Below are 14,625 nucleotides of genomic sequence, written 5' to 3'. Positions count from 1 at the left end.
CGCTCGGCTTTGAAAGGGAAATCCTTGTTTCGGAAGTCAATGCATTGATATTGTCATTTCAAAAGCAATTGTAGCATTATGATTGCAAATATAATGATCGTTTTCGCCGATTCCCCATTTTGATTGTCATCTCCACTGTGTTCTATTGTCGTCATCATAGTAACTTGCCTCATCGGAGCCCTTAGAATTCATGTTGTCATGGAAGTAGTACGATCATGTGACTATAATGTCACGTGTAATACCCGAATTTTGTGATATTCGAATTTCATGTCGGAATCGTTGAGAAAAGAAACGAAAATCAATAGTGTCATCGACACATAACTCGAGATGTGATGTCGCTTACCTCATATAGGAAATGATTTTAGTCTATCAATATGATGAGTGACTTATCGAAGTCGACTAATTCCTTGAGAACAATTAATGAATGAATGAATGAGTCGATGAAAGATAGCAAACAACTGTCTGTAACTTTGAACAATTTTGTGGATAAACTTGAAGGAAGGAAGGGAGTGATGAAAGAAATTCTCAATTGCGAATTGAACCACTCGAGATTATAGATAACTGATAGCATCTTGGTTCTCGTCCGTGTCCAGATCTGGGCAGATGTATGTGGCTGATGGTGGTTGAAAGGAAAGAATCTCGAACTTTCTGAAGGCTCGGCGATGGATTGATTGCATTCAAAAGTCACACCAAATCAGCCTCAAACAATTCGAGAAGTTTCCTTCTTTATATATTCAGCGGATTAATCATCATCCTTAGCTTCAAGTTGTGCTACAGTTGTGTGACTGTTGTCGGGATTCAGCCCTACCGAATCTTTCCAATGTTTGTGTAACTTTACTCTGTACGGTATGCACGAGTGTTGTGTTATTTTTGATGTACGACAAAGAAAAGAAGCCAAGCTGATGGTTCTGAGCTTCTGGAACAAATTAAAGTGGTCCGGATGAAATGAAACACTTGCATCCGAATATTATTCCAGGCGGAAAATGGAGAACAGGAAATGAAGGACGGGGATTGGAGGATGGAAGACGGAGAATGGAGACTAGAGAACGGAGGATGGAGAAGACGGAGGTTCGGATCATCCCACAAAGGAGAAGGAGAAGATTTACCATTACCATTACAGCTTAAAGATTTATAATTAAAGTTGAAAGATTTCGTCATGATGCTAAACTATTTACATCTTATCTGATTAACTTGATTCGGCCAGTTGGCACGCGGAAAAGTGTGTAATTGGAAGAATTGTCCAAAGTGGATAGTCTTGTTATAGGGGAAGTATATTATTTTGATTAAATCTGAGCAAGCTAGAGTCGAATGTGGTTAATGGGGTAGATGAGTTTATGTGGATTAAAGGGTATTTTGATAATCTGATTGCTAAGTTCTAACATTGCGATGAGCCATAATGAGCAATCCGTTGTTGTAACCTTAAGTAAGAATCCACAAAAGATTGAGGACGCGCAGGCGGGCGAGGGTGGGTTAGAACTTAGGGGTTTGATCCACATTATCCGTTTCCCGATTTCCACTAATGTATATAAATACCTAGTACCCATGTGTAGATCGTTTAACTCCGCCAACAACAATATTCCGTCATCTCTCTTTGTTTGTAGTTTCCACCGAGACGGCGGACCAGCAGTCGGCCTGACTATGGTACCGGCCACTCCTGACTCCTGAGTCCCGACTTTTCTTCCCCTTTACTAGCATGGTTCAACACACGCCGGATCATGTTGGGTTAGTGTATGAGTACTTCGGCGAGATAACTTTGGTATGGAAAGTAGTGAAGCTAGGATTGTGATGGGTTTTCAATAGTTTTGAGCATTTTGTCGGGAGAAAGAGAGAGTGTGAAGGAGAAAGAGAAAGAGAGAGAGAGAGAGAGAAAGAGAGAGAAAGAGTGTGTATGTGTGTATCATAGAATTTGTTAGAATAGATAGACTTCTTTCCTCACCTCGCTCATACCTTGATGTAAGAGATGGTTAGATCATGTTAGATGTGGCGTTTGCACCTAAGCATCTAAGCACCTTACACTGAGTGCCCCGAGTTTATCATCCCCATCAAGTCCTGCAGGGTGTCAAGCTTTTCTAGCAGGAAATGCCTAGCAAAGATCCACAGTACTCAGATTTTCATTGACCCTTAAACGTAAAACGGTAAGATCTTATCGCTTTTTGCTTGACTTATCCAGCTTTGCACCCGCTTTCCCAAAGCAAACGGACATAAGAAAATAACTTCGTCCGGCATTAACATTTTCCGCAATCCGTTTTCATCGGCTTCCGTCATTAGATTGTAAGCCACTGAGCCAATGAGAAGCAAAGCCATTGACTCGGCGGTCGTTCAACCTTGATATCAAATTGCTGCTGAACAACGGAGTGTTTATTTATAAGACTTACAAAAGAAGCACATTTCCCAAGATTCAAAAAAGAGGAAGAGAATGAGAAACTTGATTATATCTTAATATTCATAATTAAAACTAAATTTACTCTTACTCGATCAAAGTTTTCTCTTCTTTTTTTTTACATATATAATTATTTTGAAGTCGAAAGGGAACATTTAGTCTTCGACTTCTCTGTTTTACTTCATTCACAACCTATACCCTCCATCTCCCTCTGTCCCTCCCTATCGTCCCTTATCAGTGACGACATTAATATTCCCCTCCCCTCCCCTCCCCCCACCCCACATCGACCCAACCACCACAGTGGTCAACATTTGGATATGGCTTCGAATTTGGATTCCGAACAACATGAACATCATGAACTACATAATTACTTCCCTGAACGCTCAGACATCACTTCCAATCTCGAGTTTACGCCACAATTCGAAAATGAGGTCGAACAACCATTACCATCTAGCTCAGATGGCTCTGAAGACTTTAACGAAACATTACGCCCTACGACAACCAACGAAACTGCGAGAGAAAAACAATTCGAATCAATAAGGACGGGAGATCGTGAAGAATTGGAGAGAATAGCTTCAGGTTTTGGAGGTTCTCAATTAGGACGAACTTTTACCAATGCTACAGCGAAGAATCATGAATTGGAGAAACAGGATACCTTGGCTGGCCTTAAATGGGGAGAATCAACCTTGGACCCCAGCTCCCTCGATTTTGATGTGTATAAATGGACGAAAATGTGAGTTTTGCTCATGTCCATGAATTGGTCGTCTAAATACTAATGGATGTATAGGATGATGAGATTGACGGATGAGAATCAAGTTATCCAACGACGTGCTGGAATTGTATTCAAGAACCTCAAAGTATGCGGTTCTGGATCAGCAATAAATGTACAAAAGGATGTTGCTTCGCTGTTAATGGCACCTTTACGATTTAGAGAATTTGGTGGAAAATCTTCCGAGAAGACAATTTTGAACGATTTTAATGGTGTTTTAAAATCAGGAGAGATGTTGCTTGTTCTGGGGAGACCTGGTTCGGGATGTTCAACATTCCTCAAAACTCTAACGGGAGAACTTTATGGATTGGACATGAAGCAAGAATCAGAGATTAATTATAATGGTTTGTGACATTCGATTACCCTTTGCTTGGGGATGATGCTAATAAATCTAGGTATCACGCAAAAACAAATGCTCAAACAATTCCGAGGTGAAATAGTCTACAACCAAGAGGTCGACAAGCATTTCCCTCATTTGACCGTTGGAGAGACTTTGGAATTTGCTGCGAGTGTACGTACGCCACAGCAAAGACTTATTGATGGAATCACTCGTGAAGCTTGGGCAAAGCATATGACTAAAGTCGTCATGGCTGTTTACGGATTATCCCACACGTATAATACTAAAGTCGGTAATGATTTCGTGCGAGGTGTATCTGGAGGTGAGAGAAAACGTGTTAGTATCGCCGAGATGGCTTTGGCTGGTTCACCAATTGCGGCGTGGGATAACGCTACGCGTGGTTTGGATGCCGCAACTGCTCTAGAGGTAAGTAAATTTATGCTGAAATGGATGCTGGTGCGTGGCTGATCCAAGAACTAGTTCACCAAATCTTTACGGATGACTGCCGATCTATGTGGTTCAGCTCACTTGGTTGCCATTTATCAAGCTAGTCAACAAATTTATGATGAATTTGATAAGACAGTCGTACTTTACGAAGGTCGTCAAATTTATTTTGGACCTTGCGACCAAGCGAAACAATACTTTATGGATATGGGTTGGGAATGTCCTCCGTAAGTGCACAAAATAACTACCAAAGGTGCCATGAATGGATAATGCTGATCAAGTTTAGTCGTCAAACCACTGGTGACTTTCTGACTTCGATTACCAACACTTCGGAACGAAAAGCGAGACCGGGCTTCGAGAAAAAGGTTCCTAGGACTCCAGAGGAATTCGAGAAATACTTCAAAGATTCAAAAATATTCAAGAACATGATGAGAGAAATGAAAGCACACGAAGAGGAGTTCCCTATGGGAGGCAAAACATTGGAACAATTCAAAGAAAGTCGGAAGGGGATGCAAGCTGATCACCTACGACCCGAGTCACCATACACCGTCAGCATCATCATGCAAACAAAGTATTGTGCCAAGCGAGCCGTTCAACGTTTATGGAACGATAAAACTTCTACAGTTACGACAATCGTAGGTCAGATTGCCATGGCTTTGATCATCGGATCTATTTACTACAATACCCCGACGAATACAGCAAGTTTCTTCCAAAAGGGAGGTGTTCTCTTCTTCGCCGTTTTGCTTAACGCTCTGATTGCTATATCGGAAATCAATACTCTATACTCCCAAAGACCGATTGTTGAAAAACAAGCATCTTACGCTTTCTATCATCCTTTCACTGAAGCTTTGGCTGGTGTTGTTGTCGATATACCGGTGAAATTCGCCATTGCAACCTGTTTTAACATCATTTTATACTTCCTTGCGGGTCTGAAACAAGAGGCGGGCGCATTCTTTGTCTTTTTCCTCTTTAACTTTGTGGCCATCTTGACTGTAAGTATTCCCTTCCTGTGGCGGATTTTTTGAGAGTATTAACAATCATTTCAGATGAGTCAAATATACCGTAGTATCGCAGCAGCAACAAAAACAATTGCTCAAGCACTGGCTATCGCTGGTGTAGCCACCCTTGTCGTTGTCATTTATACCGGTTTCGTTATTCCTAGACCATTGATGCATCCTTGGTTTAAATGGCTTTCATGGATCAATCCAGTTGCATATACTTTTGAGGCTTTATTCGTCAATGAGTTACATGGAACCCTATTCGACTGCTCAACTTTGGTACCTACAGGTCCGGGCTATGTTCAATCTGGCAATACCTTCGTTTGTGCTGTTGCTGGCGCTGTTATCGGTTCCACTACTGTCAGTGGTGATGATTATTTGGAAGCAGCGTTTCAATACTCTTATTCCCACTTATGGCGTAACTTGGGATTCATGTTTGCATTCATGATCTTTTTCTTATCTTTCTATCTTCTCGCAACCGAGTTCAATTCCTCTACAGACAGTAAAGCTGAGGTTTTGGTCTTCCGCCGTGGACATGTACCAGAAGAGTTATTGGCCGCGGAGCGAGCTGCAAAGAATGATGAAGAAGCACACGTCGGCGCTGGTGTAGATGCCAAAAAGCATCACTCAGACAAAGATGGAGGAGAAGTTCAGGCATTGGCACCCCAAACAGACGTGTTCACATGGAGAAATGTGTGTTACGATATCAAGATTAAGAACGAACCTCGCAGACTTCTCGATAATGTTTCCGGATGGGTAAAGCCTGGAACTTTAACAGCTTTGATGGGTGTTTCTGGTGCGGGAAAAACAACATTACTCGATGTCCTCGCTCAGAGAGTTTCTATGGGAGTTATTACAGGTGATATGTTGGTTAGCGGAAAACCTCTCGACGAATCATTTCAACGAAAAACCGGATACGTTCAACAACAAGATTTACATCTCGAAACCACTACTGTTAGGGAAGCTCTTCGATTCTCGGCTATGCTACGTCAACCAAAATCTGTTTCCAAGAAGGAAAAGTTTGATTTCGTGGAAGATGTTATCAAGATGTTGAATATGGAAGACTTCTCAGAAGCAGTCGTTGGTGTCCCAGGAGAAGGATTGAACGTGGAGCAAAGAAAACTCTTGACTATTGGTGTCGAATTAGCTGCTAAACCTGCACTCTTACTCTTCTTGGATGAGCCTACCTCAGGTTTGGATTCACAATCTTCATGGGCAATCGTCTCTTTCTTGAGAAAGTTAGCCGATAATGGACAGGCCGTCTTGGCTACTATCCATCAACCTAGTGCTATCCTGTTTCAAGAATTCGATCGATTATTATTCTTAGCAAAGGGTGGAAGAACTGTTTACTTTGGAGACATTGGTCACAATTCCGAGACTTTACTTAACTATTTTGAATCTCATGGTGCGGAGAAGTGTGGAGAGGATGAGAATCCTGCAGAGTATATGTTAACAATGGTTGGTGCCGGAGCCCAAGGAAAATCTACTCAAGATTGGTAAGAACGGATTCTGTTTATCGGTACCACAAAAGCTAATTCAAATATAGGCATGAAGTATGGAAAGCTAGTGATGAAGCAAAGGCTATTCAAACGGAAATTTCACGCATCGAACAAGACTTGGGTCATCAATCATCTCAAAATGATCCTGGTTCCCAAGACGAATTCGCCATGCCCTTCACCATTCAGCTTTTGGAAGTTACGAAGCGTGTGTTCCAACAATATTGGCGTACCCCTGGATATGTATACTCCAAGCTTGTTCTTGGTGTCGCATCTGCACTCTTTATTGGTTTCTCATTTTTCCACGCCGATGCATCTCAACAAGGTCTTCAAGATGTTATCTTCTCAATCTTCATGATAACAACTATCTTCACAACCCTCGTGCAACAAATTATGCCTCGATTTGTCCTTCAAAGAGATCTTTATGAGGTTCGTGAAAGACCATCAAAAGCTTATAGCTGGAAAGCTTTCATCATCGCCAATATTGTCGTCGAAATTCCATATCAAATTCTTCTTGGTATCATGGTATTTGCCTCATACTTCTACCCAATTTACACCAGCAACGGTATTCCACCATCAAGTCGTCAAGGTCTTATTCTCCTACTCTTCATTCAATTCTTCGTCTTTGCTAGTACATTCGCTCATATGCTTATTGCTGCTCTTCCTGATGCGGAAACCGCGGGTAACATCGCTACGCTCATGTTCTCACTCACACTTACCTTTAACGGAGTCTTCCAACCTCCAAATGCTCTTCCCAGGTTTTGGATTTTCATGTATCGAGTTTCACCTTTGACTTGTAAGTTTTCCCCTCATCGCTGTTCAAGGTACAAACAAACTAACAAATATCCAGATCTCGTCTCGGCTATCGTATCTACCGGTCTTTCCGGCCGCGAAGTAGTATGCGCCAAAAACGAACTCGCAATCATGCAACCACCTGCCGGCGAAACCTGCGGAAGTTATCTCCAATCCTACGCTAACGCCACAGGTGGTTCCATCTATAATCCTGAAGCTACTTCAGATTGTAACTACTGTTCTTCATCAAACGCAGATCAATATCTCTCTTCCGTATCCATTAGCTATGATACGAGATGGAGAAACTACGGTATCGTGTTTGTGTATATCTTTTTCAATATCTTCATGGCGGTGTTTTTGTATTATCTCATTAGAGTGAGGAAGAGTAGTGGGAAGAGTCTTAAGGAAAAATTGGGATTCTTAGGAAAACTTTTTTAGAGGGGTTTCTGAGTGTAATTTTATAAAAGGGATGAAGATGGTGGCTCTACGCTGGTATAGGGTGTTTTGTAGATATTGGGTGGACTGGTTACCATGTATGTATGTATGTATGTATGTATGTATGTAGATATGGGGATAGAATTGGTGTTTTTGGATGAGGGTATTTAGAGGGGGTTCATTGATATATTTGGGATGGGCATTTTTGATTGTAAGATTAAGATTTTTAAGTTATGGATGTATGTGTATATGTATATATGTATGCAGATTTTAGATTTTAATGTATTTGTCTGGTTTAATTACTTGGTATGATTATTAAAAATATTTTGTCAAGTTAAAAAATTTACTGGTTTTTTCTTTGGCGTCGTTTTGTGAAATCGTGTGTGGATGTTGTGAGGGGTCCAGGTTGGGATTGTACTGTAATGGGGAAGTGTTACGAGGTTTGCCGTCTAGATCACGTGGAAGTGCTCTAGGCTCTCGAGATGGTTTATAACTAGGCGTCAAGCAGGGACTTAAAGTAATGACAATAATGCAATTCGTAACTAATAGTAGAGTATACTAAATGATTGATCTTGAGCACGAAGCTCTATACAAAGGAAATCCATCTTGATTATATAGACCTTCGTGCCGTATGTCCCACCGTTCCCCTCGATTTAAATCGGTGGGACGAGTGGGACCACGTGATCCCTTGTTTAGTCATGTGATGCGGGTTTTAGTCATAACTGATTACCGTCGTAACAGATTCTTGACGATTATAGATAGTTTTTGATGGTTATGATTATGATTTTTAGTGATTATGATTGTGGTTATGATTGTAAAAGGACTTTAATTAAATAGTCTAAGGTTGCAATTTTATATTAGTGTTAATTTATTTTCATTTTAGGGAATTTGAAAATATTTGGATATATGTAGTTGAAGATCTAGTAATAGTGTTTAGGAAGTTTGGGATTGAGGGGAGCTTATGATTTGGTTTTTTTTCTCTTTAGAGATTAGCTTTTGTGATACTGTAGTCACTAGCAAATTCAATAGAAGAATCCCCTCGACTCCAAAAATATTTGCTTCTATCTTCTATTTCTCGTTGTCTGTGACATATTGATTCTTGCAGAAGAGCGTATTGGGATTCTTCTGATATGTCGTCACGGTGGGCTTTTTGCATCGTGGTGATCGGGCTTCTGCTATTCAATCAGCCTGTACTCTAACGAAATCGGTAAAGTATGCATCACCGTTCTTGCCTCACCACGAGTCATCTGGTCTGGAAAACCTCTCGGGAAATTTTAGTTTTATGATTCTGAAGGTTGGGCTATGATTTGGTCTATTCAGTGACCTTATCCCACAGCAGTATTCAAAACATGCCTGGAGGCAGCATGATCTTTATTTTGTAATGTTTTAAAGTAAAAATTGACACTCAGATACGGCGCAATATCCACCAAAGGGAAAAGAATTTACACGCTTTCCTATTCAAGATTGCTTAACTTCCTCTTCCCGGTTATTCTTTTCTGCCTTTCCTCTTCTTGTCTTGTCGAGTATTTATAAAAAGCTACTTCTGCATCCTCATCTTCTAAACCCTTATGTTCACCGATCTCTTTAGGGCTCTCGGTAGAAATATCCACCGGTTTTCTGACTATCTTATTTTTTACGACCGGGGACTCTACCTCTAAGCCCCCACCAATATCCAGCTCCTCAACACCAAATTTATCGAAATGCTTCCCCGCCTTCGAAATCGAGACTTCACTCCTCTCTTTCCTCCTTCCCTTTCTCAACAACTCCACATTCTCAAACTCCATCTCCACCATCCTCTCCACCTCTTTTCCCACCTGCAAACTCCTCAACCATGGCTAACCAATCTCCGCCAATACGCCCCATCACTGTAGGAGTTGACTTTGGACAAACATACACTGGTAAGTCCACAACAATACACCGAGCATGCGCAAAATACTGAAAATATTTCCCAGTAATCGTGTGGTCAAATCAGAGCAACACGAGTTCCACAAAAAGCATCCAAGAATGGCCCGGTCTACCCCCAGACTCGGTGGAAACCAAAGTCCCAACCAAGCTTGCATATTCACGCAATCCGAATGATAGGCATGAGCCAGTGTGGGGATTTTCCTGTGATCCCGATGATGGATATCATGAAGTCACAGAAGTGCGAGAACATTTCAGGATCTACTTGGATCAACGAAGCTTGGATCTAGCTCGCAAAGGAGGTGTGAGAAACATGTCTGAAACAGTTGGTGAAGCCAAAGATCTCATGACGGATTATTTACGCCAGATTTATAAACACGTGGAATTGTGTAAAGAAGTTATTACTGGCACTTGGAAAGAGAAGATTGAATTTGTTTTTAGCCTTCCTACCAAGTGGAATACTTTAGATACGGTGAATAGATTTAATGATGCGATATATGCAGTAGGATTCACATCTCAAAATTCAGATAAACATTCGGCGAAATTGGAATTGACTGAGGCTGAGGCAGCAGCAGTTTACTCTGCGACAAATTCTGAGATTGAACTTGATAAGGGAGATAATATTCTCATCTATGATGCAGATGGTGGAAAGACTGAGTAAGTACTAACTTGGTTTCAATTCGAATATATATCATGTACTTCAAGTGTTGTTAAGTAAAAAAATATTAATTACCAATATTAGTCTTGGTCTTGTTGAAGTAGCAGACCCAAACCCTGAAAGACCAGCCTTAAAACAAGTAACGAAAGTCCAAGGTTTTGGTACCGGATCAACTATGATCGACCAAGCATTCGAACTTCTCGTACAAGAACGGTTGGATACACACTCCGATAAAGAGCTTCTATAGAATCTAGCGCATAAACTAGCTAGGGGTTCATCCTTCTAGTCTATCAAGCAAAACTTCGGGGCGACTTCTGGTAACCATGCTGTGTATATATAGCAATTGCGACTCTAGAAACGAGGGCTCGGGATCAAAAAAGATTTGACGCATCCTGGACTTTGAATTGAGAAGAATAGAATGCAATTTTCGAAGCGACTAGTATAAAATTCAAGATGGTTCATACTAACAGAATTTAGGTCAGAAATATAGGCTCTGTTTGATGTGCAGATTGCTGGCATAATACGTATACGTAAGATAGACAAACAACTAGATTGGATGCAGACAAAAAAAGAAGCCAGGATGATGTGCTAAGTAAGATCTTATATTGAAGAACGGTAAAAGAATGAAATGAAAGAAACCTTGACCTGCGCTCAAGAATGTATAGAAATTCCTCGTACTGAGTGGAGGTCTTGGAGGTTTCCAATATGTCAAGACCAAGATCGAAGAACACTTTCAACGAAATCCTCACTAAATAGCACATCGTATAAGAATTCTTAAATCTCAAGAGCCAGAACTTTCAGTAGTGAAGGGTGTGGTGATAGACAGAATGGCAGAGAATAAAAGTTGGAGCTGCGATTTTAAAAACCAGAGTGTATGGTTCTTGAAGACTTCTTAGGTCACGCCTATGTTGACAGGATAGAACAGAGTGAGAGCTAGTTACGGTGTTCTGGGTCGTAAAGAATACGGCCTAGAAATTCATGTATGTAGGAGAGACCATCGTGATTGACCTGTTTGATAAGAAGCAGAAATGGGCCACGATGAAAATCGACTAGATAATCAAAAAAGTATAGCGAAACCCCTTAAAAAGCTACACGAGCATTAAATCCTATAGCTTAACAATATCAAGGATAACACTATCGACACCGATTCTGCACGAGAAAGACAATTTTCTCGAAAAATTGTTCCCGGAGACAACATTCGAAAATGGGACACCCAAATCGTAATTTTAGTTTCACACGAAAACAGGAACAATCTCCCCACAAGTCTTAAACAACGTAAGAATCCTGATTCACAACCAAGAGAATATGATAGCAACAAACAACAGGCAATGTATCCAAACTGTGCACAGTGCACCCGGATTTGAAATAGGTCGGCGACGAAGAATTCGAGCCTAAGAATCGAAAGCTCTGGCGACGAAAGAAATACTATTTCGCCATGTTTATAGTCCGCGTATAATCGCACCAGCAGATTTGAGGTCGAATTGTGGTTTAAAGGTCCTCGATATAATAGAAGTCACGAATCGATATCCATTGATTAGGATCCTGCTGAAGCTTGGTTGTGTCCAGCGTCAATCGATGAACCGATCGATAGGTGGGAGAGTCGATTAAAGTCATGATAAAGTTTGCTGTATTTGTATTTATTGTGTTTGTATGCTAATATATAGAATAATTATATATAACAGTAATAGTTAGTGCTCTGGGGATCGAGCCGACTATTGTTGTAGTCAGGGGAAGCTGTTTCCAAGTTTTAACTATATACTAGCCTTATACACTCTTAAACGATATTAAAAATTCGATTTTTTTTTTTCTTTCCACATTTTTATTTAATAAACAATCCTCTCTTGGATTATACTGTATTTCCTTATTACAACAATAGGCGGTTGATTCCTAGAGCGCCAAATAGTTATAATCAAGCTGGATCTGTGGCTGAGGGTTCTTAAATAGACTCACTAGAATCTCTATTCGGGTATTTTCAAGGAGACTCATCGAGGAATCTTATTCCGCAGTTCTGAGTATTGGTACTCCTCTAATTCAAAGCATCTAAATGTTTAAATATAAGTTTAGCTAAACTTGTACATTTATTGAATAGTAATACCAGTGAACCAGTATTGTATAACTGACCACTAAGGAAACAAAGTTTCAAGGTTGAGTTGACCCGGACATATAACTCCTAGGTAACTTATACTCTTATTTGGCTTGCAAACATCCAAAAGAACAATAACTTAACAAGACTCCAGAGAGATATCGACAGTATGTACAAGTTATATTATTGCTCCAATATATATATACATAAACAGTATAAAAACTATATACAAAAGAATCGAAACCTCTGTCTACACTGACATCCCATCTAATTATCAATAATCCTTGTATTTGACTAAACACTCTAAACATAAGCAATGGTAACCGAGTTATCAGTAACGGTAGTCTTAGTCAAGATAGCATTGGAGGTAGTTTCGATATCCATGATGTTCGCACCAGATGGGTTGACTGTCTTGGAGGAGGTAGTAGCGATTGCATCGGTGAAGACAACGCTCCCGTAGTTTGCGAGACCCTCGGTGTTGGTATCGATGCTTAAGTCTTCCATAATCCACTCAGCACTGACACCACAGAGGGTGTTGGTTGAGGAGACGGTTTTGGTGTAGGATTTGCCGGTGGATTTATTTTCCATGACGACGGTTCCCGTGTTGAAGCCGCTGGTGGTGAGATTTACCGAGATGACCTGTGGTTTGTTAGTTTGAGTTTGGAGTCGACGTTTTGTGATGGGAAAATAACTTACATCTTCAGCTGTGAGAGTTCCTAGATCAATGACTTGAGTCCCGGCAGGATACCATTCATACCAAGCATAATATGAAATTGCACCGGTAGATTTCTCAATTGTGGAATCTACACCTGCTTGCCAGAGATTGTCACAATTGTATCCATCAATACCGACCCAGCTAGAAGCGGTGAAGTCCGAAGCGGAAGTCTCGCCCGTTGTTCCAACCGCGGGTTTAGGAATGGCGAAAGAAGCGGAAACACCGGTGTATGCAGCACCAGTAAGAACGGCACCAGCCCAACTAACATTGTAATCGTCTTCTACGCTAGCAGCGTGCTTGTGGCGCCGAGCAAGTCTTTGTTTAGCGTTAAGCTTGGTTGCTGGTGCAGCAATAGCAGAACCCGCAAGAAGGGTGGCGAAAACGATTGAGTACTTCATGTTGATAGAAGGTGATGATATTGTCAAGAGAAGACGGCAAAAAAACGGAGAAAAGCTTGAATTTGCTTACTTTGAAGAAAAGCGAAGAATTGAATGAATGAATGAATTGCAAACCTGTGCAAATGAATGATGAACAACAAAACAACTTGGCTTAGCTAGACTTTATATAAGAAAGGACTCCTTTTCCTTTACATCAGTTCTAGAACCATTCCATCATATTACCATGTGAATACATCACCGGTAATTTCGATTCTTCCATACCCAATGTGGAGTGTGGAGTGTAGCATCGCTATATCGCAATATAAGTCATGGAAGATTGCTAGAACATTATAATTTCATATAAATTGATTCCAGGATCTTCAACTGCCGATGAGCATCTGGCACGCCCTTTCAGTGGAATCAGTGGACCCATCAATGACAACCTGTCTGGTGGAAACCAAATTTTAGAATCCGGAGAAATGTTGCTCATCTATATTTAAACAGATTAACGCGGCCATTGAGGAATAATAACATACCGGTAGTCTCCGTAAAGAAATGATGATGCCAAAATCCGCGTGTTTCTGGCGATGGGATTGTTTCGTATAAAAAGCTTAGCAGGGCTTACATAATACAGGGGAAGCTAGGGTGCACGTAAGCTTATAAAGTAAAATAAAATGACACTTCAGCCTTGTGCTAAGGCTGTAAGATCTTACATGCAACTTTATCGACGTGCATATAGTAATTTACAAAGATATACACAGCATATCCAAAAACAATCAAGCATAGTAACATCTGCGTCCTCAATGTGGTACTGCACAACTAATGCATATTATTCCGACGACATACGAATTGGCTCATTGTGTGCCGCTACTTAGTTGTCTGGGAGAGGTTATGAGCTCGCAAACAAGATCGCCGGAAATAGAACGATATAACGACGGGATAACGAGGAAGAGCTTATTATTCAAGCCTTTGGGAATCAAGGATTCCTAGTCTGGAATCCATCTAGCGTTCGTTAAACACACCAAACCTCAAAACACAAAAAATGACATCCTCTTCAACATCCTCGTCACCACCACTTCCAGATCCCGATGATTACCTCTTCCAATCACATTACCAACCCAATCCCAATCACGGCAATCTTCCCCAACATCCCACATCTCGTCCACATTCACGACAAAGTTCCTCCTCCTCCTCCTCCCCATCACCACCACCCCTGCAGCACAATTTTTTCGCGCCCCC

General features: G+C 40.9%; 5 protein-coding genes across 5 annotated transcripts; 3 read left to right on the top strand and 2 right to left on the bottom strand.

The window, feature by feature from the left end:
- Positions 1-2,697: 2,697 nt before the first annotated feature.
- Positions 2,698-7,654, top strand: SS1G_02042 (hypothetical protein; the record flags this gene model as incomplete). The annotated part of the gene is made up of 8 exons (XM_001597796.1): positions 2,698-3,113; positions 3,168-3,493; positions 3,545-3,912; positions 3,967-4,157; positions 4,217-4,922; positions 4,977-6,424; positions 6,475-7,220; positions 7,275-7,654. 8 exons carry the CDS (start codon positions 2,698-2,700, stop codon positions 7,652-7,654), a joined length of 4,581 nt encoding a protein of 1,526 aa, XP_001597846.1.
- Positions 7,655-9,105: 1,451 nt separating this feature from the next.
- SS1G_02041 (predicted protein) lies at positions 9,106-9,444 on the bottom strand (the record flags this gene model as incomplete). The annotated part of the gene is made up of 1 exon (XM_001597795.1): positions 9,106-9,444. The coding sequence occupies one exon, from the start codon at positions 9,442-9,444 to the stop codon at positions 9,106-9,108; it is 339 nt and encodes a 112-aa protein (XP_001597845.1).
- A 422-nt stretch (positions 9,445-9,866) lies between these two features.
- Positions 9,867-10,701, top strand: SS1G_02040 (hypothetical protein; the record flags this gene model as incomplete). The annotated part of the gene is made up of 3 exons (XM_001597794.1): positions 9,867-10,210; positions 10,296-10,424; positions 10,689-10,701. 3 exons carry the CDS (start codon positions 9,867-9,869, stop codon positions 10,699-10,701), a joined length of 486 nt encoding a protein of 161 aa, XP_001597844.1.
- A 337-nt stretch (positions 10,702-11,038) lies between these two features.
- SS1G_02039 (hypothetical protein) lies at positions 11,039-11,575 on the top strand (the record flags this gene model as incomplete). The annotated part of the gene is made up of 2 exons (XM_001597793.1): positions 11,039-11,083; positions 11,339-11,575. 2 exons carry the CDS (start codon positions 11,039-11,041, stop codon positions 11,573-11,575), a joined length of 282 nt encoding a protein of 93 aa, XP_001597843.1.
- A 1,022-nt stretch (positions 11,576-12,597) lies between these two features.
- SS1G_02038 (hypothetical protein) lies at positions 12,598-13,407 on the bottom strand (the record flags this gene model as incomplete). The annotated part of the gene is made up of 2 exons (XM_001597792.1): positions 12,598-12,933; positions 12,991-13,407. 2 exons carry the CDS (start codon positions 13,405-13,407, stop codon positions 12,598-12,600), a joined length of 753 nt encoding a protein of 250 aa, XP_001597842.1.
- Positions 13,408-14,625: the final 1,218 nt, after the last annotated feature.

The sequence above is a fragment of the Sclerotinia sclerotiorum genome, genomic scaffold, assembly GCF_000146945.2.
Source record: "Sclerotinia sclerotiorum 1980 UF-70 scaffold_2 genomic scaffold, whole genome shotgun sequence".
Taxonomy (NCBI): Eukaryota; Fungi; Ascomycota; class Leotiomycetes; order Helotiales; family Sclerotiniaceae; genus Sclerotinia; species Sclerotinia sclerotiorum.
Note: the sequence above shows the minus strand (reverse complement) of the source record. Positions and strands in the feature narration are given on the sequence as shown.